Raw genomic sequence first — 24,026 nt, 5'->3', positions numbered from 1 at the left:
TGAGCGCCGATTGCCCTTAGCGGTTCGGCTGCGCCGCTGTCAACTGTTCTTCTGCAATACATGCACTGTTTATTTGTACGCATACTTTTACGCTGCAATTTGTAACCACATATGTTAAATGTGTAATTTTGAAAAGTGTTGTATCGGGCTAGCTGGTGCACGTTTTATATTTTTTCGAAAGCGCTGAAACTACACGGACAAAGAAGGAACAGACAGGGACGAGCACTATTTCGTTGTTGAAAAAGAACTCGCTCTCCTCACTGTATCAACGTAATCTTTCACATTTCTTCTTGTGTCTGTCAGCCTCGGCAGCAACTTTTTCATCGCGCATGTAGTCTTCTGCTGTATCATGGTAGCCTTTGACCACTTTATGAAGCACTTGCGGTTTCATGAAATAAACAGAAGCAGCGCTTGTCCCTGTCTGTCCGTGTCCCTGTCTGTCCCTGTCTTCTTTGTCCGTGTTGTTTTAGCGCTTTCGAAAAATGCATCTTATTTCGTCAAAGTTGTGGATGAGCTCCCGGAGGCTATAAACCAAAGGTTGCGCAGTGCGAACCCAATACTAGAAACCGAAATGATGTCCTGCTTGTGGGGTCTAGTGAAAGCGAGAAGACATGGCATTCCAAGATATTTGCTGGAACCGGCAGCTCTGCATTTATTAACTTCTTTTCTCGAGGACCAGAAAGGGGGAGGGCTCTGATTCAGATTCTCCAGCGCCTCGCGGCCCACCTCCTCGTAGCTCAGAGACGTTTAGTAGCGTGGCAGAAAAATAGCGCATTCGTCGGGAAGCGCCGAACGCTGTATCGGAGTCGAATGTAGCGCCCAGCGTCGGAATGCGGAACAGCTCCTCCTGCTTTCAGTCCCTCGAGCGCACCCACTGCACCCTAGCGTCGGCCGGCGTCAGCGGCCTTGGCTCCGACCCGCGTTTTCCTGCCGCCTGTCGGCGTCCGCGTCGACGTGCGTGACGTCACAGACGACGAGAGAAAAAACAAATTGCATCTGTGGAACCGGAGGGAAGGAGCTTGAGATGGAGGAGCACGTGGAAGAGAACGCAGTGTGTTTGGAGGGAACGATAAAAAGAATGAGCCGGGGAGAGAGTCGGGAGGAGGGTGACGCGTCCGGAGCTCCCCATCTCGCGTGTTCCGGAGGCTCCCTCTCGGAGCGGAGTCTGAACCCGGCTCCCGGAGCCCGCGGGCGTCTCTCCTTCGCGCGTGCGGAAGAAGCGGAGCTGGGGCCACGCGGCATCGGCGGACGGGCGATGTTTTCCTTCTCGTCGAGCCCTGCCGTCGCGTCGGCACCGCCGGCGACGAGTCGGCTCGCCTTGCAAGGCGCACCACGCTGGATGTGGCTCCTGTTGTTCCTCGGTGCAAGCGTGACTGTGAGCACTGCTTCCGGAGTTACGCCTCCCACGGGTGAGTTTTTCTCGTCGCCTGTGCACTACAAACACGCCGACGCACGTCGCTATCGGCTAGTCTGCAAACCGAACCGAACGTGTTTACCGTTCTGGGTGTGGACAGATTTCGGGCGGCGCGGCAGCTGCAGAACGGACGTTTTGTGTTAGTTTAGACGCCCCTACGGCTGTAATTGGCGCTCCGTCATCGTTTTTTCAGAGGCGACGGGTTAAGGTCAAGGAATGTTTGATTACTGCTTCCTTCCTTCATTAAAATCATTATCGGACGCTCTTTTTTCATACTATAGCATCCTTTTATGTAGTGCTCATAAAGCCCAACAGTGAATATCGCATTCGATGGTGCAGAGTATGTCACTTGGAATTTAAGTAATAAAAGTGGTCCCAGCACACTGACGTGCTCGTAGGCTGTCGGCGCAGCAACAAATAAGTAAACAAAGCTCAGTAACATTTCCTTCGCGAACTAATTTTTCTCTCGAGCGGAAATAATCTGTGACTGCACTTTAAATAAACGCTGATATCTTGGCAATGATCGCTTTTGTAAAGGTAGCAGGTTGTCCGGGAGGCTGGAAATGGAAGTTCATTATATTTACAACCCTTAATTTTCGGGTAAAGCTCGGTGCCCGATTTTTCCACCTAGCAAATATTTTTAAAAACTCTAGCCCATTACCTGCCCAGAAATTCGCCTTCTAGCGACCGTACTTTCTCAGTTTGCAACGCTAAACGCACAGCACGGAAACTAGTGGGTTGCTTGTACTTCTACTTGAGGTGTGTTAGCAGTGAAATCGTGGTAATTTTAAACCTCTTTTAACGCTTGTTATCGTAGCGTTGCTTACTCAAGGTATAATTAAGGCAAGTGCCTTTCGAAAGCAGGCGATCAAAACACAGGCACTGATTGGACGTCTTCTTAGCGTGATCATTTTAGCGGACATATCCTGCTGCAAAGATCGTTCGTTCAAAGTGGGAGCTGTGATGATGAACGAATGCTTTCGCCATTTCCGTGCTGCACATGGGGATGGGAGAAAACCCGAAAAAATCACTGTTATTGCAGTGTTTGCTGTGGTCAGAATGAAAGAAATAACGGATTTTATAAAGAAGCTGCCATTTATTTATTGATTGCAATAATATTGTGCAAGATATAAGACATGTCATATCTCGGAAAAGTTCACCCGCTAATAGTGGATAATTGTTAGCAAAAAAATAACCCAACAAAAACCTATAGAACGTAATTTTTCTCATTCTAAAACAGCGCAAACAAGACAATGATGACGGAAGGAAACGTACAACATGAGCGCTGTTCTGAATGCCCCGTTTCTCTAGAATCTGAATTCACATTATTGAACCTCAATTTTACCCCCCGAATTCCAAAGAATATAAAGCTCTAAGACTAAGGACATTATAATAATATTCAGCGAGAGCGCCTGCTATGCCCAGAATTCATTTAGAAGCACTAGCCGGTGCGTCCGTGGTCGTACAGGTTCATATATTTATGTTTTCGCCACTATTTTCTACATACCCTAAAACGGGTGCACCTTTTAGCGGACTAATCATGGATCAATTTGATAGCATCTCGTGATTTCGCACTAAAATAAAGTACCCTGCTATCGCATTGCACCGCGATCTTGCGCGCTTTTGTGTTCTCTTGTCGGTTGAGAACGTTTTACACGCCAGAGTTTAGTGATGTTTACTAGCATTAACCTCTCAGTTTGATAGCGAAGAAGTTCAGGCTGCACGTCGGTCATTGCTACGTTCTCAGGACGTCGTCTCCAAGCTGCCACGACGAGTATGGCTGTCTGCAGTCCGGTCTGTTGTAGAACCTAAGTGCCGTTCAAGGTATCTGCACTACCTCGGAAAACTGATCACGGAACCATTGTATGTGAACCACCTCATGGACTGATTTACGGCAGCCACCAGCTAAGAACATAAGTAAAGGCGAGGGCTACGACGGAAAACCTCGCGTTTCTTCGCAAATTTGATGTCTACGAAGAATGCTCCGAAGCTGAAAAGATGATTGGCCATGTTCACTTCGCATAGAAATTTACTTTTTCCGCAGAAGCTAAGCGACCAACCTATCAAGGCATTGTTATGACCCTCCGACTGCACTACTCTCGCAAGCGTCCGGTATAGAAAAATGATAAAAGTTCTACTTAAGAAACCAATGTTAAAAGTAAAACATGAGGTTCAGCGTCGTCGAGCTCAAGAAGCGCGCAGAGAAGTGCAATTTCTACTCGTTCTGAAAGAAGCGCTTCGTCACCCTCTCGTCGTGAGTTACACGTCGACACCATCCGCTGCAGAGTCCCTGCGACGGCGGACGGCAAGGACTTCACGTGTGACCAAGCGTCGCTAGAGAATGTAAGCAGTCACTACCTTCGCCTTTCACAAAACGCCCCCTGGCATCTTTGAATAGCGGAATCCAGAGGCGAGGTTCTTAAGTGGGAAAGAGGCTTATGCCTGTCATGGTCATCATCAGCCGCCATACATCCACTACGGAATAAAGGCCTCCAATTTCTCCTTTTTTTCCTGATCTCCAATTGCTCATTTATTTCGTCAGCCACCGCCTCCTCGCCTCGAAAACTCCCTCTCCCCATCACTCAACGTGAGTTTCGGCCTCCATCTACCGTTGCCCTTTAACCTACTGTGCTACCGGCTATTTGTACTAGGCACCGCATTATATGTCCCACCGAAATTTGTTGCCCCAACTACGTCGGTTACCAAGTGCAGGCCACTGTAGTTGTGCCTTATTATGCTACACGTACCATTTCCTACCCATCGCTCTCTGCGCCACCGTTAACCTGATCATGAGCTTCATTAGTCTCCTGCCTTTAGGTCCGTGAGAAAGGGTTGGAAGGCTACACCAGTCATGTTATGTTCTGTTCAGGGCATATCGGTAAGCTCCTGTTCATGAATTAACAGAGTCTGTCGACTGCATACCGGTTCCTATATCTCGGGTGATGTCCTGATGATCGCGTCTGTTAACAACCAATTGCGCAAACAGGAAAGACACACACAAGACGAGGCTGGCTGGACGAGCGAAAACTTGATTTTGGCTACGAACGGTCTAAACGATGAATGCGACAAGAGGAATGAGCAGACGCTTAGACGACGAAGCTCGTTGCTGTGCCTTATATGTATAAAGTCACCCACAACACTGTAAAAAAAAAGGTGGCAAACAGTCTTGGATATCGTGTGGTTTTTTTCAGCACCACGAAAGCTCGCCGAGCTGTGCCCAGAATCAGTGGCGGAACTCGAACAACTGGATGCGGAACGAAGCATGAGAAGACTCTCGAAAAATGTGCCAGGGCTGTCGTCTATCAAATTCCACGAAAATGTAGAAGTGTGTGCAGAAGCCTCAGGGGTCACTGCGTTAATGACCCCACAATGGTGCACGTGCTATCGATAAAAAATGAAGGGAGGCGCGAACTTGCCCGCTCGTTGCACCGGTTCCAAAGCTCGTAAGCCATGAATTGAGAGTTTCAATATTCCAGGGAGAAGAAAGAGCACGCGGACTGTTGGAGGCATACCAGAGTAAGAAAACGGCTGTGCTTACGTCAGTGAGACATTGCTTTCACTGCGTAACTTGTAGAACAAATTTATGCAACCTTCACTTGGCGTACATAGGCTTGACTCATTATCCCAGTTTTCGGCGTGTTTTTTTTTTTTATCGCTGCCTCTATAAGCCTTCACTTAAACGCAATAAAATCAGTTTAAAGTTCGCGCTCGTACCTTTAGCCTCGTCTCTTGTGTGTCTCCTTCACGTCTGCGCAGTTTGGGCTTAACAGAAACCCTAACCCAACTCGCCCAGCAAGAACTACAGCTAGGCGCATTGACGATGAGTCGCTGAGTGTGAAGAGCTTACATCTAATTTATCTGAAGAACCCCAGGTATGAATTCGACAGAGTAGTAAGTACTTGTATGCATCCTCCGTGATAAGCCTTGTTCCAGTAATGCAAAATATTAGTCATGCAATATGAACCTACTGTTCTCGGCAACTTTGCAAAGATGCCCCGCAGCTGTCTCCAAATCGTCCTCATTATTTGTCAAGTCACCGAACTAATTACTGTAGTAGCGCCTTGTTACGACGCACGAAAGTCCTACCAGCCGCTGAAATTTTACTTTGAAGTGGATGGAATGTTTCCGTAACCGGCCATTCATGTTCTTCTGAATCCTGATGAACAGCCACGTTAAGACGACTATGCGGTGCAAGGGCCTTTCTCGTTCATGGCCAATCACGCTATCCTCTTTCAGCCGCTAATGTCCTCTCCCAGTTGAGGTCCCAATCTCATCAGCGAGTCGTTCCGGGCTGCATTTTCCTTCCCTTTAAGGCCGCTTTGCCGGCGAAAACACCATCGGTCACCTATCATCCACACTGCATACACTGACCAAGTCCCCGTCTTCATCTTTATTCCCTCTATTTGGTGTTCCTATTCAAAACTTTTTATGAAGTGCCCACGGTGTTTTCCTTTCTATCAAGTCCTCTACGCCTTCCTTAATCTAAATTTCATTGTATTGGTTACCGTCGAAGGTCCGGTACGGCAGGCGACTACTGGCAAGATTCGACTCTTAGGTACAGTCGGAGACAAAAGTCTCCGGACTGCGTAATTGCCATATGAAGCCGATAGCTATATTATTAGCCGCCGGTTGTAGAGCACACTTGTGAAAGTGACATTCAATATTCTCTTCTTTCACCTCCACAAGTGTGGAATACAGCCGGATTTTGGTAGTAGAGCTATCGGTTTTGTTTGCGGATCACGCGGTCCAGAGACTTTTGTCCCCGGCTGTACATTCTTTTTTTTTTTCATAAGGTTCTCGGTAATCTGTTCCACCTACGCAAACCTAGTGTCCTGACAATTTTTTTCTAAACGCCTGGTTCTGTTGACCCTACAAGGCTGAAATACATATACCTCCGCAATGCTGGCACCGCCTTACTGCATTTTGCGAACTGTTCTTTCGAAACAAAGATACTGAAGGTTGCCGCAATCTTTTTCACGTAAATTATGGCAGCCGCGTTTCTACTTTGCCAGTTTGGGTATCTCCACTAATGCGTTTTCGGTTGTTCCTTGAGTTACACGGACAATATCGTACGCAAAGCTGGTGTAGCTAATGTCTTATCTTTTCTTCTGACATGCAGTTCGTTCTAATTCAAATTTTTAGCAGTTCTTTTCGACACACAGTGAATAACAATGGAGGGATCGTTGTTGCTGTCCTCTGTTGGAATGGCGTATGCCCCTTCCTCTAACATTCTTTTTGCTTGCAGCTTTTTGTTCGTCCACTTAAGGACCATGGTGATCATGCAGCTCCTGTGTATGCTTTCGAGCCTACTTCTCCGGTGTTTTAGCATATAGCACAACGCGTGCAAAGATCCCAATGTTTCAACGAAGTCGCCTGATTTTCCTACCCAGGCTTCTGGTGGGATGCGTAGCGGTTCCACCTCGCCCGAAGCCGCGTGTCTTAGTATTCAATTTAGTCAAGATGTGCTGTGCTGCCGAAGGAAAGTCTTCCGGTCGGTGATTTTTCCATGTGTTAAAACTCATCCTTCAGCCGAACACCTATTACCTCAGCATTCTTCCGTGCCTCAAGTGCAGCTTAACTCACAGGGCAAGGCCGGAAAATGCTGGTCAGTACATTGGGGAAAACGTCGATGTTGTACGAACGCACCAAAAGCACTAAGACAATACTGCTTAAAATATCAGTTTTCACTGTTTCCCTCAGGATGCTGTACGGGATGTTCAATCTGTGTCAAAGAAAAGTACGAAAACAGTGGTACGTCGACGTAGGAGGGCGTCCTAAGGTCCCCGTCCAGTTTAATCACTCGGCCCATACTGCCCATTGACGCGCATGTCCCACTTCATCCCCGTAGGCATGCGCACAGTGTCAGTTCATCGGTGAGTTGCGACGGCAGTAGCACAGCAGCATGCAGTTCGTATCAAACGACAGACGAGCTAGGCCGCTTGTGATGTTTCTGACTTTACGGCAACATCAGAGACAGTAGATTGAAGGCGCACTTCATTCATTGTACAACACCGTCTTCAATATTCCGATGCGCACGTCCACTGAGTGCCTATATACTACAGGGCTCATCGGACCTGTGGGAGACCTCTTAGAAGAGCGCGCAGACTAGCCGATGACCCGTCTTTCTGGCACCAGACAAGGGATCATTCAACAAGCTGCTCTCAATTCCACCTATCTCCCCAACATTACTGTCCCCTTCCCCGCTCCCAGATTGCCTCCGCGTCACCCCCATTCCAAAACAAGTTACAGCCGATTCCAGCCCAAGTACACGCGGTGCTAAGCTCTCGATTTTGGCGCGCTCAAGCCTGATGGGACCTCAAGCTGCGCTGCACCGTCTGCAACTGCCCGGAACGCATACCGGAACGCCGGAACGTTACGCAAGCGCCCGGAAGGAAACAAAAATAGATTTCGAGCTTTGTCACGTTGTTTGATGAACTTAAAGGATATAGCACAAATATATTGTTGCATGTAGGAAACGTTTTGCCATGGTTTGCACTCAGCAGTGCCTTGACCAGAAGGCGCCACTGTGTTACGTTTCTTTATTTCACTTTATCTCAGTTTCTGCTGCTGCTGTAGTAATTGGGCTCAAAGGCTCTGAAATCTAATATTTTGGTAACTTAACGGCAGTGGCGCCCTTTTTAGGAGGACCTTTCGCCTTTATGTCAAGCAAATCACGTTTAACGTTTTAAGAACGCTATACTAATACTGTCTTTGGGTATAAGTTGCATGCGGCAAGCGAACGTAATTTCCCTTAGGAACGCTGTCACGCTAACCCTATACTAAAACTCTAACAGCCTCCCGATCGGCACCATCAGCCTCAGAAGTTCCCAGATCGAAGAGCCCGGTGAGTGGAAGTGCAGTGGGGTCTGTTATGATGCGAGGAAACGCTGCCATTCGCTGCTTTTGCGAATAAAAATGTCTGCTGGAATGCCGGTACTGCTGGCGGTCATGCTCGCTGGAAAGGATGGAGACATTTGTCTTGTCTCGACAAGCGCGTGACCACACTTAAACCGCATGAGGGCATCGGTCTGGAATAGTGCATCAAAGGTGGTACTGTTCCGTGCATCTTTATGATGGCATGTTATAACGTACCCGGGTTTGCCTTGCATATTCTGAGGATAATTGTTTCACCATGGGATCAAAAAAATTGGAGGGGACAATTAAGCTCCGTCTGCAGCATATGACGTGACGACGTTAATGGATTATGCCATTACATACGGAATTGACGAGGCAAAATGATAGGTGTAACGTTAAGAGATCGAAAGCGGGCGGAGTGGGTGAGGGAACAAACGCGGGTTAATGACATTCTAGTTGAAATCAAGAGGAAGAAATGGGCTTTGGCAGGGCATGTAATGCGAAGGCAAGATAACCGCTGGTCCTTAAGGGTAACGGAGTGGATTCCAATAGAAGACAAGCGTAGCAGGGGGCGGCAGACAGTTAGGTGGGCGGATGAGGTTAAAAAGTTTGCGGGTTTACGGTGGCCGCAACTAGCAAAGGACAGGGTTAATGGAGAGACATGGGTGAGGCCTTTGCCCTGCAGTGTGCGTCGTGAGGCTGATGATGATTATGTTGATAATGACACGGAATCGGTCACTCTCATGCGTAGTCTTGGGTAGCCTTCATGTCATTCGGGGCGCAATGGTGCAGCGGTTAAGCGGTGCGCCACTGCCCTGCGATGGCAGGTGCTGCCACCGGTGGGGCTTGTGCGACCCAGGTTGTTCTTACCTAGCCACCTGTCGCGACGAATCATTAATTTACCTGCCACGATGGTCAGTTTGCTCACAATCCGGTGGCCAGGTGATGATCACGTCACAAGGTCACGTGACTTAGGTGTCCCGCCTGGGTTGCTTCGTCGGAGATTTCTCGCTCACAACGCAGACGACGACGCCAGATCTTCTGAAGAACGGGAGCCCAATGCAGTCGCGTTAAATTTATAGTATGATTAGACACCAGATGCAAAAATTGCGACAGCTGTTGTATTTACCTCCGATGACTACTACTGCTGCAAAAGTTGCGAAAGCTGTTGTATTTACCTCCGATGACTACTACTGCTGCTTTCACTCTAGTGCATTCTTTTGCTCTAAGCCCAGCCTTCGCATAGGCGATAGACTTGTTCTCGGCAATGAAGGTGGGCGGAGGCGGAACAAGTGGGTAGATCAAGTGAAATTTCGATAACGGAAGGCGTAGAGGAGTTGATGGAAAGGAAAACGACAGCGGTCACGTCATAAAAAGTTATAAATAGGAGCAGCAAACAGAGTTCAGTTCTGTTCGGTTTATTTTCATTAAAGGCCCCCTTGTATCGGGAGTATTACATAAGGGGTGGGATTTTAATGAAATGAGCAAACAAAACAGGGAATATTATTTAGCATTGAAGGTGTTCGGTTACAAGTTCCTGAAAAGTAGAGGATGAAGTGACGTTGGCGATGTCACATAATAAATAAAGATGAAGACGGGGTCTTGGCCAGTGCATGCAGTGGGAATGATAAGTGACCGATGGCTTTTCCGCCGGCGAAGCGGGCTTAAAAGGAAGGAAAATGCAGCCGGGATTAGTGGGTTGGCAGCCTCTTAGCTGAGGAAAGTGGATGGTGCTTCTGGGAGGCAGCTTGCTTTGAATTCATTTCGCCTTTCGTTTTGCATTCCTCTGCTGCTTGCGCTTCTAATGGGTGAATGAATACCTTGTAGAGGTTGGAGGTAGGTGGGTCGGATTGGTGGAGCTTCTGCAGGCTAAAGTTAGATAAGTTGGTGGTGGACGGCACTTTTAAAGAGTGGATGAGGCCGCGTAGCTGGGGAGAGGGCGCGGAGAGGAAGTGGTCGGTGGCTGTTGCTTCTGGAACGAGAAGGTAGATCGAAGATGGAAGCTCCTCACTTGTGCTGGAGGCTTCAGAAGACGCCAGATTTCTGGGGAGGGTACAGCAACGTTGCTTCTCGGGAAAATAAAACAATCCCACTATTTTTAAGCATGTAATAGCGCCTGTCTCGTCATGTGTCTTTTGTGTGCGTGGCTTAAAAAATTGTTGTTTCGTCATTCTGACCAGCGCACTAGAGAAATTGCTGAAGCCTTTCACATTAAAAGGAAAGATAAAGGGTGCGTGAGTGCGCCATCTGTAACATTATCTGTAAGAAAAATGAAAATGCTACACAGTGGATAGTGGTTCTGTGGATACACACGTGCTTTTAAAGCGGTTTTTACCTTTTTTAGTACTATGAGATTGTTGACATTGCGCATGTGCGCTGTTTTTTCATGTGTGTTGTTTTCGTGTGTGTATATAATGACATGCTTCTTCCTAATAAAAAATCAGTTGTAAGTTCAGCGCGGTGTGTGTCTGCTCTCCTTCTTGGTCTGTGTGTGTTTGCGCTGTTGGACCATCACTATGAATCTACACCAACTAGCCCAATCTGCAGTTCTTCTACAGTTAAAAAATTGCGTTCGGTTATTTTTCTTCCAAAGCATGTACCCAAATATACATCCTCGCTTGGCATCCTTTCGCTTGGCATATAATCGCTTGGCATGCTTTCTGGATGCCAAGCGATTGCAAGAAAACGGAAATTTGTTTACGGCTTTCTTTAACCACAGCACTGACCATGCCGCGGAGCGTTCATTTCCGAAACTGTCTCAAAACTTGATAGCGGACGCCGTGACCTCGGCGCGGTTCAAAAGAGAGCCCATTATGTGGCAAGTTTGAGGTCTTTACGCGCTGGCGGCCTGCCAGCTTGCTCGGCAAGGAACCGGTCGCCGGGCACGACTCATAACAGATGGGTTCAAAGCGTCTGGCGATGTCCTTTGTGCCCACAGAGATGTTTCCCACTCGTCTTGACTCAACGGGAATGGCGGTAAAATGCGGGCACTCACGTCAAGGCATTTCTCTTCATTTACGACGTCGCGACCGGAAACAACCTGCTAGGTATCACAGCGAAGCGCTTCCTTGGCGTGTTAACCGTGCAGTTAACCGCCGCTCAGAGGGCCCTAAACAACTCCTGTCAGCCTTTTCCTTTGCCTCTTTCTGCCTTTGCCATTATGCGTGGCAGTAGCTTACTAAGAACGCCGTGTCAAGCGTGATTGAGCGCCTGTGGCATACCGTTGGTACAGCCATGCGTGCAGTCATTGACGGGGCTCGCTTTAAAGAGACGAAAAAAGGGCAATTCACGGGCCCCTCGTCATGAACACAAAAGAAATCACAAAGACGGTGTAGATAGTCACGCACGATTGCCATGGGAGGACAGTGCATTCGCCACCAAAAATTTACGGAACATGATTGTGGGCAAGAAATTGGCACTCTTTGCATTAAGTCACATTGCTTAACATTTAATTGTGCACTGTGTGATTCACATGCTCAGAATCGGGCCGCATATATGTATTCCAAGGTGCGTGCAAGGACCGCGATTGAATTAATTTTATTTCCTAATATTTTGTTAATATTAATTTCGCGTGCTCGTCACGCCGGCGCTCCATGTACAGTCTTTAACAAAAGTAACCAGGCTGCACGTGTTTCTTCTCAGTCGTATATTAAAGCTATTATGCCGGCCCTGAAGCTCTAAATCTCTGTATGGTAAGAAGAACCTCTGTTCTTACCTTCAAAGAACTTTTTGATCTTTAGGGAAGCCGTGAGGGCTCTGTTATACGAATGAGCAGCAAACCATGGAGCCTCGTTACTTTTGACAAAGACTGTACCACCTTCCAGCGCAATAGTGAAGGTACGAGAAAGGGGAACGCTAAAATAAAAAAAAATAAATGAAGAAGCCTTTTGTCGAAGGCCCCGTTTATGTCTTCTTCGCGCGCGCACCGTCCGTGCGTGCTTGGACTTGTGTATACCGAAGCAAGCACACCTCTACGCGTGTGTACTACGCGCCCGGGAGCGCCAAGCGAGCCGTGTGGCGCGCCCTAACTCGGCTAATTAGTGCCGTGAAGCGATGCGGCACCGTCCGCTGCCCGCCTTTCGCCGCCGCCGCCGCGCGCCTTGTCATCATCCACTTTGACGGCTCCTTTCGGCGCTCTGTCGGCGGTGGCAGCCTTGCCCAACGCGCTCGTTCCAAAACGCGATCGATCTTCTGACGCACACTGTCGCCCGAGCAGCCGAGTTACGAGCCACTGCTACTCTTTGTACGCAATTTGCGAACGTTCGGCGACATTTTAGTTTCTTGTCAGACGTGCGAAACGAAGCGTTTGTTCCGAGGGGCCGAGCGCCTGTCGGTCGTTTTTTTTCTGTGCGTGTATCTCTGTGAGCGTGTGCGTGCGCTCCGAAGCGGGAACGGTCGGGGCAAGTTTGAGGCGGCGAGGCAGCGCGTCTCTTATTAAATTTAATACGGTAAGTGAGCCGGGCCCGAGTCTGCAGGAGGCGCAGCCGCGGGAGGTTCCTCCTTGCCAGACCCCGCCAAGCCGCGGGAGCTCCCGCTGCGCGCTCGCTCGACGGCTCCTTTGTCTCCCCGCAAGGCCTCGGAAGAGGGGCTTCGGATACTGTAGACGTCTTATTTGCTTCGGCACTGGGTAAGGCGAATTTAGTATAGTGTGCCCTTGTTCGTTCTTCTTTTCTTTCTTCGAAGCGCTGTCACGACGTTTCCTAGCCCGCAACAGAATATCAAAAATCATAGACTTAACAGGGTGCTCGAAATTAGATTTTCCAAACAAAAAAAAGTAAACGCTGAGCAGTACACGAGGTCTTTCACACACAGCTTATGCGACCAGGCGGACACACAGAGGTGAAACTTCCTTCGTAAACCTCCTAAATCACTAAAATCAATTAAGAAACTTTTTATCTCCTCTAGTTAGAGTACACGTTTATATTAAAAACATAAAGGCGGTCGCATTCTTACCCCCCCTCCCCCCTCTGCCTCCAATTTTGTGGAGTTCGCCTAGCACGCGCGTATCGAGATATTCGCTTCCGAATTCCGAACTCAACGTCACTGCGTTATGCATGGCAGTGGCGATTGTCGCAGAACTGCTCCCGGCATGACGTAGCTTTCCGCGGCCCGTTTCGTCCACTATTTACATTTCACTTTCGGCTACCTAAATTAATGAAACGCCCCGGCTCCGTCCTGCTGCGAGGAGTTTCGAGCCGATGACCACCAGCTTGCGTGCACAATTACGCGTCTTGATCTGAAACATTGGAGGGGAATATCTGGGTTCAGGCTGGTGTTAGCAGAATCCTACCAGATGGAGTAGTTGTTTTATGGGGGTTTAACGTCCCAAAGCGACTCAGGCTATGAAGGGGCGCCGTAGTGGAGGGCTCCGGAAATTTCGACCACCTGGGGTTCTTTAACGTGCACTGACGTCGCACAGTACACGGGCCTCTAGAAGTTTTCCTCCATCGAATGCGACCGCCTCTGCCAGAAAGACAGAGAGGAAGAGCGAATGCGGGGAAGTTATCCAGAGGGGTTCTCCAGTTGGCTGCCCTGCAGTGAAGGAGAAAGAAGAGGGCATATGAAAGGGAAAGAGGGAAGTGAGGAGGAGCATAGACATAGGGTAAGGTCATGCTTGCTGCAAGGTCACAACCTGACGCACAAACACAACGCCATCAGATATCGAAACAGTTCTTTGAAGACCTCAATAGTCGTCGATTGTTGCTGTTATAGTCCGAGTATCTTGCTCTCCGTCCTAGGGTGACAATCAAGGCGCTCTAGACGACAGCATAGCGAAAGTCTTTCGACTCCAAACACACGGCATTTTCACAGCCACTTAGTGTCAAAAGTGGGGTTGGTGGACATGTCAGTGTTGCATGGGTAATGCTTTAAAAGAGCACACCGACCGAGCCATATGACGGCAAAGCAATCTTGGTTCATGTCGTGATATATAAGAGAGGAGACGAAGGAGTAGTCCAGGACTCCAGGCTCCAGTTTACTGAGGCGACGGTTGAAAACTCGCCCAAGTTTTGTGAGGCATGTGTGAGCTTCCGCGCAAGTCTTCCAAGCCTACCCACTGTGTCAAGCCTTGATTGAAACCCGTCGCTGTGGGCAGATCGAGCGGCTTCGTCCGCGCAGTGGCTTCCTGAGATGCCGGAGTATCCTGGCAGCCACTAGAAATGCATGTCGCGACCTTTGGTTATCGAGCAGTGATAAACTTCTCAGACTTCTGAGCCGAGTTTTGAGAGGAAATGTACGTGCAGTTCTTGGAGGGTAGCTCTAGAAAAATAAAAGACCGTTCCTGTGGGCTTTCTGTCTAGTGAACACAATGGCAGCCCGAACGGCAATGAGCTTCGCGCCCGTCTAGGAATTATGGGACGTGTTTTTCACTCCTCAGTTTCCAGTATAAACATGCGCGCTATATGTAGTTGCTAAAAGCATAATAATTGATTTTAGCAAAAAGGTTGGCAACAACGATTCTCTCACTTTACGGCCGCCTTATCTCATAACCTGCTTGGAAAAAACTTTCGCGTCATGTTCCTCGTTTATTGCTTAAGACTGCTGAAAGTCTCACTGTATTTTTCCACTGTTTTTTTTTCTGATTCACTCATCGCTTACCTTATTTGCCATTCGTAAACAGCGTTCTTGATTGTATGCGGAGCCCGCGACATCATTGCTTTCCAGTTGTCAATAATGACATCAACGGTAGAAGCTACCAGCGATGAAGGAGCAAGGAAATAAATCCGTAAAAGTATCAGGCGAACAGGCGGCTTCTCGTCGGTGCTTTTTCAAGCTAATATTTTGTCTCCAGTGGACACTGTACAAAGAGATGGGCAAAAGGTTTTGCTTGCCCCAGTAACTGGGGTCAAGTTTTTTTTTTATGGAATACATGCGCATTTTTTGCTTTCCATGACTCACTGTATCGTCCCGCCGATGAACAACTGTTCTGTTCGATTCGCCGACGTTTCGTTAGAATAAATTCTTTGCCAGTTCATTATAATGCTATCTTGAGGGGTTTCTAGTTTTTTTCTCTCAGTCTCAGCCACACGGGTCAAGCGGGTTAGCTCAGTGGGATATGCTATCACCTTCGAGAAGGGAGCCGTAAATAAGCTCTGTGGAGACCTTGCGTGTTTATTTTCTCAAGGAGCGGGTCACAGGAGACAGAGAGCCTCAATACAAAAATCGCAGAACAGCGTGGTTGAATATAAATGAAAGAAGCATTTGCCCTGCAGGGGACATCCATGCAGCTGCTGCTGCTTATGAGAATAAACGTGCAATTCCGCAGTCTTGGAAGATACCAATGTTTTATCTTTTTAAGCGAGGTCGTCTTCGTACCTGTCTTAAATATTAAAACACCGCAGATCTCAATCATGGAGAAGCAATCGCCTTGATTAAGGTGAATGAGAGTGGATTCGACAGGCATTTCAAAATTATGAGCAGCAGCTTATCGGTACCCTTCGAAGGAAAGGCATGTGACAATTACATTATGCGAGTACAGTCGTCCACACACCTGCCTATATCGTCGAACGGCACGCTCTGTTGTGAATTTATGACTGGCTGCCTGGGAATCTACAGTTTTATTCCAATATATATGCCTAATGTATTTTTGTATTATTTCTGATAATAGTGAAAACTAAGCTTGTTTGTGGTATTGAAAACTATGCAGTTATTATTGTACAGTGTCTTCTATTCTTCATCTTTTCATTGTCCTGTTAACTATTGTTACTAATCAGGTCACCGCTGCCTTGAAGAGGTTTTCTGGGCCATGTCAAGCTGTGTTTTACAGCTTTTAGCCTAGATATCTTTCCATACTGCTGGTAAAATAAAATTGAATTGAATTGAATACAGCTTTTGCACACATAAGGCGTTGAACACGATCCACGTAAAATTACATGCACGATAAGGTCAGGTTTCAAGCCCTAGCCCACTCGTAAATGACACAATTGCACAACCAGGTGCGCCACTCGAGCGCTCTAGAAAGGCGTGTGGACGACTGTACTACTCTATGACGCTGAAACTTCCAGTCTAACAAAATATGATCTGTCTGGCACGGTTGAAGCGATATGAATACTGATCAATTCGTCCAGTTTTCCGTACATGTAGACAAATGACAATGTTCGAAAATAATTTCAGCGCTAAAGAAAATACATTGGCGTAAGTTAGGTTGAAAGACACAGCCCGACAGCAACAGAACGAACTGAAGTTAAGATGCCCAAGCGGATAAGATCAAAAACCTCGTTTGCGCGACCCATGTAATGCGAAGAACAGATAACTGGTGGTTTCTTGGCGCAACTCTGTAGCTTTGTAGGAAGGGAAAACGTCGTCCGCGGCGGCCAAAAGTGAGCTGGCAAGATATGAGACTGCGAAAATCCTAAGACGTCGGCCAAAGATGCTCGGGATTTCAGCGATAGTTTCACGCTTTAAAGGGCACAAAAGCCGATGGCTAAGTATAGCTAGATTAAGTTAGTGTTGTCCTAACATTCAAAATAGGTGAATTTTACCAACGACAGCGCTTCGAGTAGCCAGCAATTTACAAAAACTACCTAAGCTAGGCTACAGCTTAATCGAGACATTCTGCTTGAGTTGTAATGTTTTAACTAACCCATAGCATAGTTTAGCCAGTAATTCTTTTCTCTTCTCTACATTTCTCTCTCCACGACAGCGTCCCCACATTTTTCCCTCTTCATATTCCATTCTTTCTCACTATCGGCTTGGTTTCAGACTTGTATTCGCTCGCCTCTATGGCGCCGATCCACTTGGGCTGGAAGCCAAGGCAAGACAAGCCAAGCAGAGAAATAACAAGAACAACAGGCTTCAATTATACGACTACTCAGGGTGGCCTCCCATTAACGCCTGTCGCCATAAAAAAAAAATGTGCGCGTTCCTGGTTAATTCCGGGACTTCAGCACGGTCCAATCCTCACAGGTCACGATTCGCTCCTCGCTTTCTCGTTCAACCCTATTAGTGAGAAAGTACTGTTCCGTTGGGTGAGCCCCGAGCAAGAACTTGTGGTGTTTGCGGGCTGTGCCGAAGGAAATAAAGAAATGAATGAAATAAATATCCGCTACTGGGATTCGAACCTGCGTCGGCGCGAACAGGTCAGCTGCGTTGCTGCAAGGCGAGAGCACTATGCTAGCGCTGTAGCTGAGCACGTCTCCCTTCCTATCCGGACAAGGCTGGGAAGGGAATTTCGCGATATTTTGGCGACTTGCGTTGCTGTTAGTTGCGCCGAAAGGCGCTAGAAAGGGAGTGGCATTGCGTTTCTACAAACTTCTTGTGGAGAAAATGAGGCGAGAGCGATGGGAAGCGACCATCGAGCGGTCCATTCGGAGACGGACCCGCTTTGCGGTTAACATTTAATTTTTGAATCATTATCAGCTCTGCTTTGGCTATAAACTAGCATAATTGCCCTTCGGTGGCACGGCAAACAGTGCAACAATCAACGCTTGCAAATCCTCTGTATTCTACAGTGCTCTTAACTAAGTCGTTCCTTTCTCCTCAAAACGGCGATCCTGGGGCCGTATATTCTATAAACGCGCCATTTTCGATTGTCCATTTCGTGTCCGTCTGTCATTGGTCACTGACATATATCCGCATCTTTCAGGCGTCTGTCGGAAGCGACCAGGCCATTGGCTAGTTGGCGAACGGACCTCGCCATTGGTTGCATATCGCACCCAATGGCAGCCAGTGGTGAGGTGCGGTCGCCTGCTGGTTGACAGAGCGTTGCGATGCTCCTCGTCATTGGCTGCAATATTGGCTGCATATCGCCATCATGTTCTAATCATATGTCCTGTTTATTTCTTTTTCATTTATTTTCTGCCACTACGTAATGTTCTGTTGGTGATACTGTTTTCCCTGCTGGCGCTGTCGACGTAGATGTTTTGTTTCTATGGGAAGTGGGGCCTGTCAAGTCACAAAGCTGTGGCTTTTTTCTCGCCTTCCTTATCACAGTTTGCAGTACAGCGTTTTTTCCCGTATGTTTCTATGATGTAAAATTTTGGATGTGGTAGAAATCAAGAAACTCAAACTCAAATGGCATCCATTGGTGTGGTCCGGTCGCCAATCACCCCATGGCCGTGTCGCTTGCCACAGATGCTTGAAAGCCGCGGATAAATTTGATTGACCACTGACAGAGGACCAAATGGACAACGGTAAATGGATAGCTTGTAGGATACGGCTCTGGGGTCCTTTTCCATGTAGACGTTGCGAGATGGAATCTAGTGACAGGAAAATTTTTAAATGCCATTTTCCAAGCATAAAGCACCTTTTGCTGCCGGAAGACTATGAACACGCCAATAGAGAGCCAAAAACTTCACTGTTGCTCAAGATTAGTGTGGACGTAGTTGTCATCGGCGTACTTTTAACTCGGGCTGCCATTGCACAACACACCGGCATTTTTGTATTTCGCCTGCGGCGAAATACGATCGCTGCGGCCAGGATTGAACCCGCGACCTTGGAATCAGCAACCGAACGCGAAAGCCTTCCAAGAAAAAAAATAACGGTAGTGAAAGCACTTCCAGATACTGGATTTGTCTCGAATTCTTGCGTTTCGCGTCCTTTGGAATATATTAAATGCTTATGAGGCTGAGCTTTCCAATGCGATGTGAATGTTGAATCTGTGAAATTCGAATCGCATTCGAAATTTTTATACATACATCCGCACTGCCTTATTTACTTCAGACTATCCGAATTAAATTGTTAATACCGTCGCGTAAACTAAGAGATATTCTCACCAAAACAAATGTATTTCCGTAATACACGCAGCAAATAAATTTGGAACACCTTAGAAACTATTACCCTGTCGTGACACGTTCTTCAGGCGGGTCAAAACGCAACAGGAAATTAAACATTTAGCGTCCTCTTTTATTTCAAATCGACGCCTTCCTGCTCCCTGTAAAAGAAATATATAGCAAATTACATGTATTTGCAGCTATTCCTTCTCAATGAAAAACTCCCGTTCCTTTGTGCCTCTGAGTACGTTTCTCATTTCAGCGAATTAACGCTTGAGTTCACACTGCCCTCAAATCTCTGTCAATTTATGAAAAGCATTATTTTGTTTACGCCACGTAGCTTCCTTTTTCCCTGGTGCACGAAGAAACCTCAGTTACTGGAATTCTCCTCGTAAACAAAAGCTTTCCTGTTCACAATCTGCGACATCCGTTGTGCGTGCGACACATCTTTAACAAGCTGTCGCCATCGCATTCCCTACACAATTCGGCGTCGCCTCCGTCGATCTCCGGACGTGCGCAACGAGTTCGTGTTTTCAATGGGAGGCGGACGTGGTGCTTCGCCCACACTTCTTTGGCTTCCATTGAATTTCACTACCATTTACTTCCTACGGCTTCCTTCGAAATGCGTCGCACCCTGTTTAACGTTACGCTGGCTTCTTTGAATTTAGTTTGAATACTCCGGTTAACGCAAACAGAACAGGCGCTAGAGAACGCAATGTGCTTCAGTGAACGACCGCGTTTCCTTGCTGTACTTGTACCCCGTTGCTAAAAGTTGCTCTAAACGTGCAGTGACTAGCTCCTGCGCGTAGAAAATTAAATTGTTCTATTTATGGGCTCGAGCGCTTTCTTCACGTTCATTTTTCTTTAATCTTTTGAACAGAAAAAAGTTGCCTCTGACGAAGATGATGTTGATGTATTTTTACGGCCCAAGGGCACCTGTGGCCAAACAGCGCCATGGCAGAACGTGTTTTCGGCTGCTCAAAGTGGAGTCAAAGATCCATTTTCCGAGCATTTCTGTTTGGATTTCTTTATTGGGGTTTAACGTCCCAAAGCAACTCAGGCTATGAGGGATGCCTTAGTGAAGGGCTCCGGAAATTTCGACCACCTGGGGTTATTTAACGTGCACTGACATCGCACAGTACACGGGCCACTAGAATTTCGCCTTCATCGAAATTCGGCCCCCGCGGCCGGGATCGAACCCGCGTCTTTCGGGTCAGCAGCCGAGCGCCGTAACCACTGAGCCACCGCGGCGGTCCAAGCATTTCACCCCAGATAAGCCGAGCACCCGTCCATGGAAAACCTTATACCGTTGTATCACCGGTAGGTACCCGGCGGCACTGGGGATCGAACCCCGCACCTCCCACATGTGAGGGTGATGCTCAAACCAGTAGATAACCGCTGCGCTCCAGGATGTTTGAGGATCGCCAGCGTTTTCTAATTTTGCTTTCTTCCACGTTCTGCCTCCAGTGTTTAGCGGGACTCAGTAGCAATAGTCATACTTCTTATCTGCCTACGAAAACTTTCTATCCGACTTCACATTAGCTTCTTAGTTGGCCTCGTTGGCTGCATCATTAGGTATTTAGAGCACACTTTGATAACCCCACTAGCTCCTCTGTGAGCATGCTGCTAGCGATGAGGTGGTAAACTTTCTTTTCCTTAATTACGAGTTTTTTAAGCGTCAAATGTGTCAGAGTGGCCATGCCTACTGAAACATTTCTGAAGGATTAGCGCATAGGTAATAACTGGAATACGGAGTCCGCGTGAGAAGGGAGGTGTTAGTTTTTGACATGGTTTCCCTCTACTTTCTCTTTGGTTCTCATCGTCGTGTACTATCGGGGACAAAAGTAACTGTACCCCGTTCAAGTTCCGAACCGCGCCGCACTGCATGCCGACTCCACATGACAATGCACTGCAGCAAGGTTCCGAACTTGGATGGGAGGTTCCGGTACACGACGTGATACCGCGCCCATATCTATTGCCACATGATCGTATGTATTTTCCCTATAGCGTTCATAGGTTCGAAATGCTCCATATTATTTCCGCATAAACCATACAGAAGACATTATTTAATCGTCATACGCCACCGCTTACATAGGCACCCAAGGGAGCCACTTCCGCGTATGTGACTGAGGTACTTGTACACCAAAGTCTCCGCGGAATGTGCAACGTTGGCGTTGTTTTTTGCTGTATTGTATATGTTCGTGCTTTCGTTTTCTGTTCAGTACACAGTAAAAAGTCAGCGCTCGTATTGTAGTGTGTTCTTTTCTTAATATCTCCGTTTAGGCCCTATTTTGCATCTGCAGTTTATAATGGTACCATCCTCCGGATCCGCAACGTTTTCGTCGAACTATGCACAGGGAAGGAGTATGATGAAGAAGGAGGAGAGAAATAAGAGGGGATGGAAGAGTCAAGGCGCAAGCATAGAGGAGGGGGGGGGAGGGGGTGAGGTGCTACGCGTGGGATGTTGCTACCTTTTACTGAGTAGCAAGGCATTAAGCTGGAGAGCCTAAACGTTTTCAGTTTTTACCGCGGGATCTTTTACCAGCATGCCCTGCTAACTGCGTTGCTGAAGTAGCTTGGGTGCACGCCGTAGTGTTGGGCTTCCGTTAAATTTCGAGCATATTGCAAACATTTTTATCCCTCACCATTGATTCCCGTCATCATTGTTGATCAATGCACCCCTCAATAAGAGAGCAGGAGCCGCTTGCTACCTGTTATGAGCCCTGACATTAAAGGCAGCACATACTATGAAAAGAACGGAGAAGAAGACTCAGTAAGGAAAAACAGTCGTTTCAAACTAATACACCCCCCCCCCCTTTAATTTATTTAACGTGCACAAAAATCTCAGTACGCGAGTACTTAAGCATTTCACCTGAATCTGTCGTATTATTCTGTCCTTATACTGTTGCATCTGTACCGTTTCAAACCGAAGAAAAGTTAACTGCTTTTTAAACTACAACATGGAGGTGGGCCTGCGGTGGAACCGCGAATGTGATTATAAAAAGTGGACTATGGACAATTACTTCACCGGCAACCCCTGCGACTACATGCTCAAAACTAGTCTTCACTCCTTTCAACTTTCTATCTCGTGCATCCCATTCGTCATTTCTCGACTAATCCCTCATGGCACACTTCTCGAAAAAAAATATATAAGAGAAACCAACTGCTGTTCATGCGGCTGATGGACGATTTCTGATAGACTATGCAGATGGATGGATAGGCAGTCGGCAGAAACTAAAAAGAGATGCTGTAAACATAGTAGCAATAAGATTTCCAAGTGTCTTTGTAAAAAACATCATCTTGAATCCAGCTCTGTCACGACTGTAAGCTGTCTGTGAGGCTCCAAGGCTGTAAGACACGAATGATTCTCAGGATTTTCTTGTTCAATGAGATGCGCAAGCCGGCTGATGGCCATTTCTAGAAATGCGCACGGTCCTTTTACAGAGAGGCAAAACAAGCCTAAATGGCTGCTAGACGGAAACTGGCAAGCGGAAATCACATGTTTCCGCTGAGACCCAGAAAAGCGCAGCATGGATAACACTGCAGATTGCGTTGTCGCGCCATTTTCAACACCACACTGGGATTGACTAAAGGAATCAGCGGCCACGGCCGCATCGTTCGAAAAAAAAATTGGTCCAGCCGGATATTTAAGAACAATAACAAATACTGGCAAGCGGCCATCCGTAACGACGACTGAACGAGATGGGCTAAAAGCAACACTGTAGCTGGGCATGCTAGTCGTAGCGTTTTAAAAGGCAATAAATGGGGAGCAGACTTCCACAGAAACCAATAAACCGATATCCACAATAAAAAGAGTAAATTGCCTCGCTGCAACTTGAAAGACTTGCGCGAACAAGGCTGCCTCAAATTTGAAGTTCCGGGCTCCATTGCAGTGAACCATTCGCATGTGAGTTGCGGTCAACTTTCATGCAGAACACGATGGCCTTCGAAGAAGTCTACTCCAGATCTGAAGTCTACATCAACGCAAAGCGTGCGATCAGGCGCGGGAATTTCAAAAGTGTAAGATAGTCTTAGAAAATCGGACCAAAACAGGTACCTTTACGAGGTCTCGTTGTTTTGCCAACTAACATTGTTAACTTTAGAGCTCGCGCTACACGTTTTCGCGCCACACGCGCCCGTCGCGCTTTCGCTCGGGGCCTTAAGTGTGGTACTTTCCTCGCTGTCGCTTGCGCGGATTTCGTCGTCCGTTAAAATTTTCAAAGAATTGTTCATTGCTCGCTTCTATGTTTAATATCTCGTTCTCTGTCGTTAGTTTAGGCGCTGCACACGTGAAATTTGTTGCTCTCTCCTGCCAATAGTCATTTAAGAGCGCTGCTATCCCCTCCTCTCCGAACACCTACCCAGGTAACCGGGAGTGCACACATGTCAGGGATTCATGAGACTCTTTACCTACAGCCAATGACATTGTCTTCCTTGACCTGCGGTTGCGTACATTGGAAAAGATGTGCCTTGATGTCTGTTCGGACACAATCTCATACTAGCTCAGAGTGTAGTTATACAACCCGCGATATGACTTCGACATCTAGATTAAGATGACGCAAATATTATGACGCACAGCCGCTCTTTTACACCGCTTATCGGAAGTATCCTCCGTAGTTTAGTACAACGTGGCGGAGAAAGCAGAATAGGAGAGAAAAATACCACGACACGAATCAGCAGTGGGAGCGAGAGGTCATCACGTGAGCAGGGATGACGGGAAGAAATGCCCTCCAGGAAGGAAATGAGCGGATTAGTGTCAGAGAAGAGAGGAGAGAAAGGAACGAGGGAATTTGGAAAATGACAGGGTAGCTCTACTATGCGGCGGGCGTAAGCGGATAGCCAGGATTGAAGCTTATATTTTTTTCCCCGCGTCCTTTCTTATTTAGTGTCCGTTCCACGAAAGAAGTAATGCGTGGCTTTGAGAAACGGTGAACCCGCTTCTGCAGACGAAAGACCAGATTGACAAAGGTAAGGAGGGCCGTGCACCATTTCCTGATTATTTTTCCGGAGCAAAGACGCCGAAGAGAAGAACGCTCTGGGCAGAGGAG

At 47.4% G+C, this 24,026-nt stretch overlaps 1 protein-coding gene across 1 annotated transcript in view; it reads left to right on the top strand.

Moving 5' to 3' along the window:
- The first annotated feature begins 1,042 nt into the window (after positions 1-1,042).
- LOC149338485 (uncharacterized) overlaps positions 1,043-24,026 on the top strand; it is a 199,353-nt gene continuing 176,369 nt past the window's right edge. The window contains exon 1 of the mRNA XM_089547718.1: positions 1,043-1,409. Within this exon, the coding sequence (XP_089403844.1) occupies positions 1,079-1,409 (331 nt within the window). The 5' untranslated portion in view covers positions 1,043-1,078. The remainder of the gene's footprint in view (positions 1,410-24,026) is intronic.

Source organism: Amblyomma mixtum, chromosome 6 (genome assembly GCF_055824585.1).
Source record: "Amblyomma mixtum isolate Tamu chromosome 6, ASM5582458v1, whole genome shotgun sequence".
NCBI classification, from domain to species: Eukaryota; Metazoa; Arthropoda; class Arachnida; order Ixodida; family Ixodidae; genus Amblyomma; species Amblyomma mixtum.
This window is presented reverse-complemented; position numbering and strand designations above follow the sequence as displayed.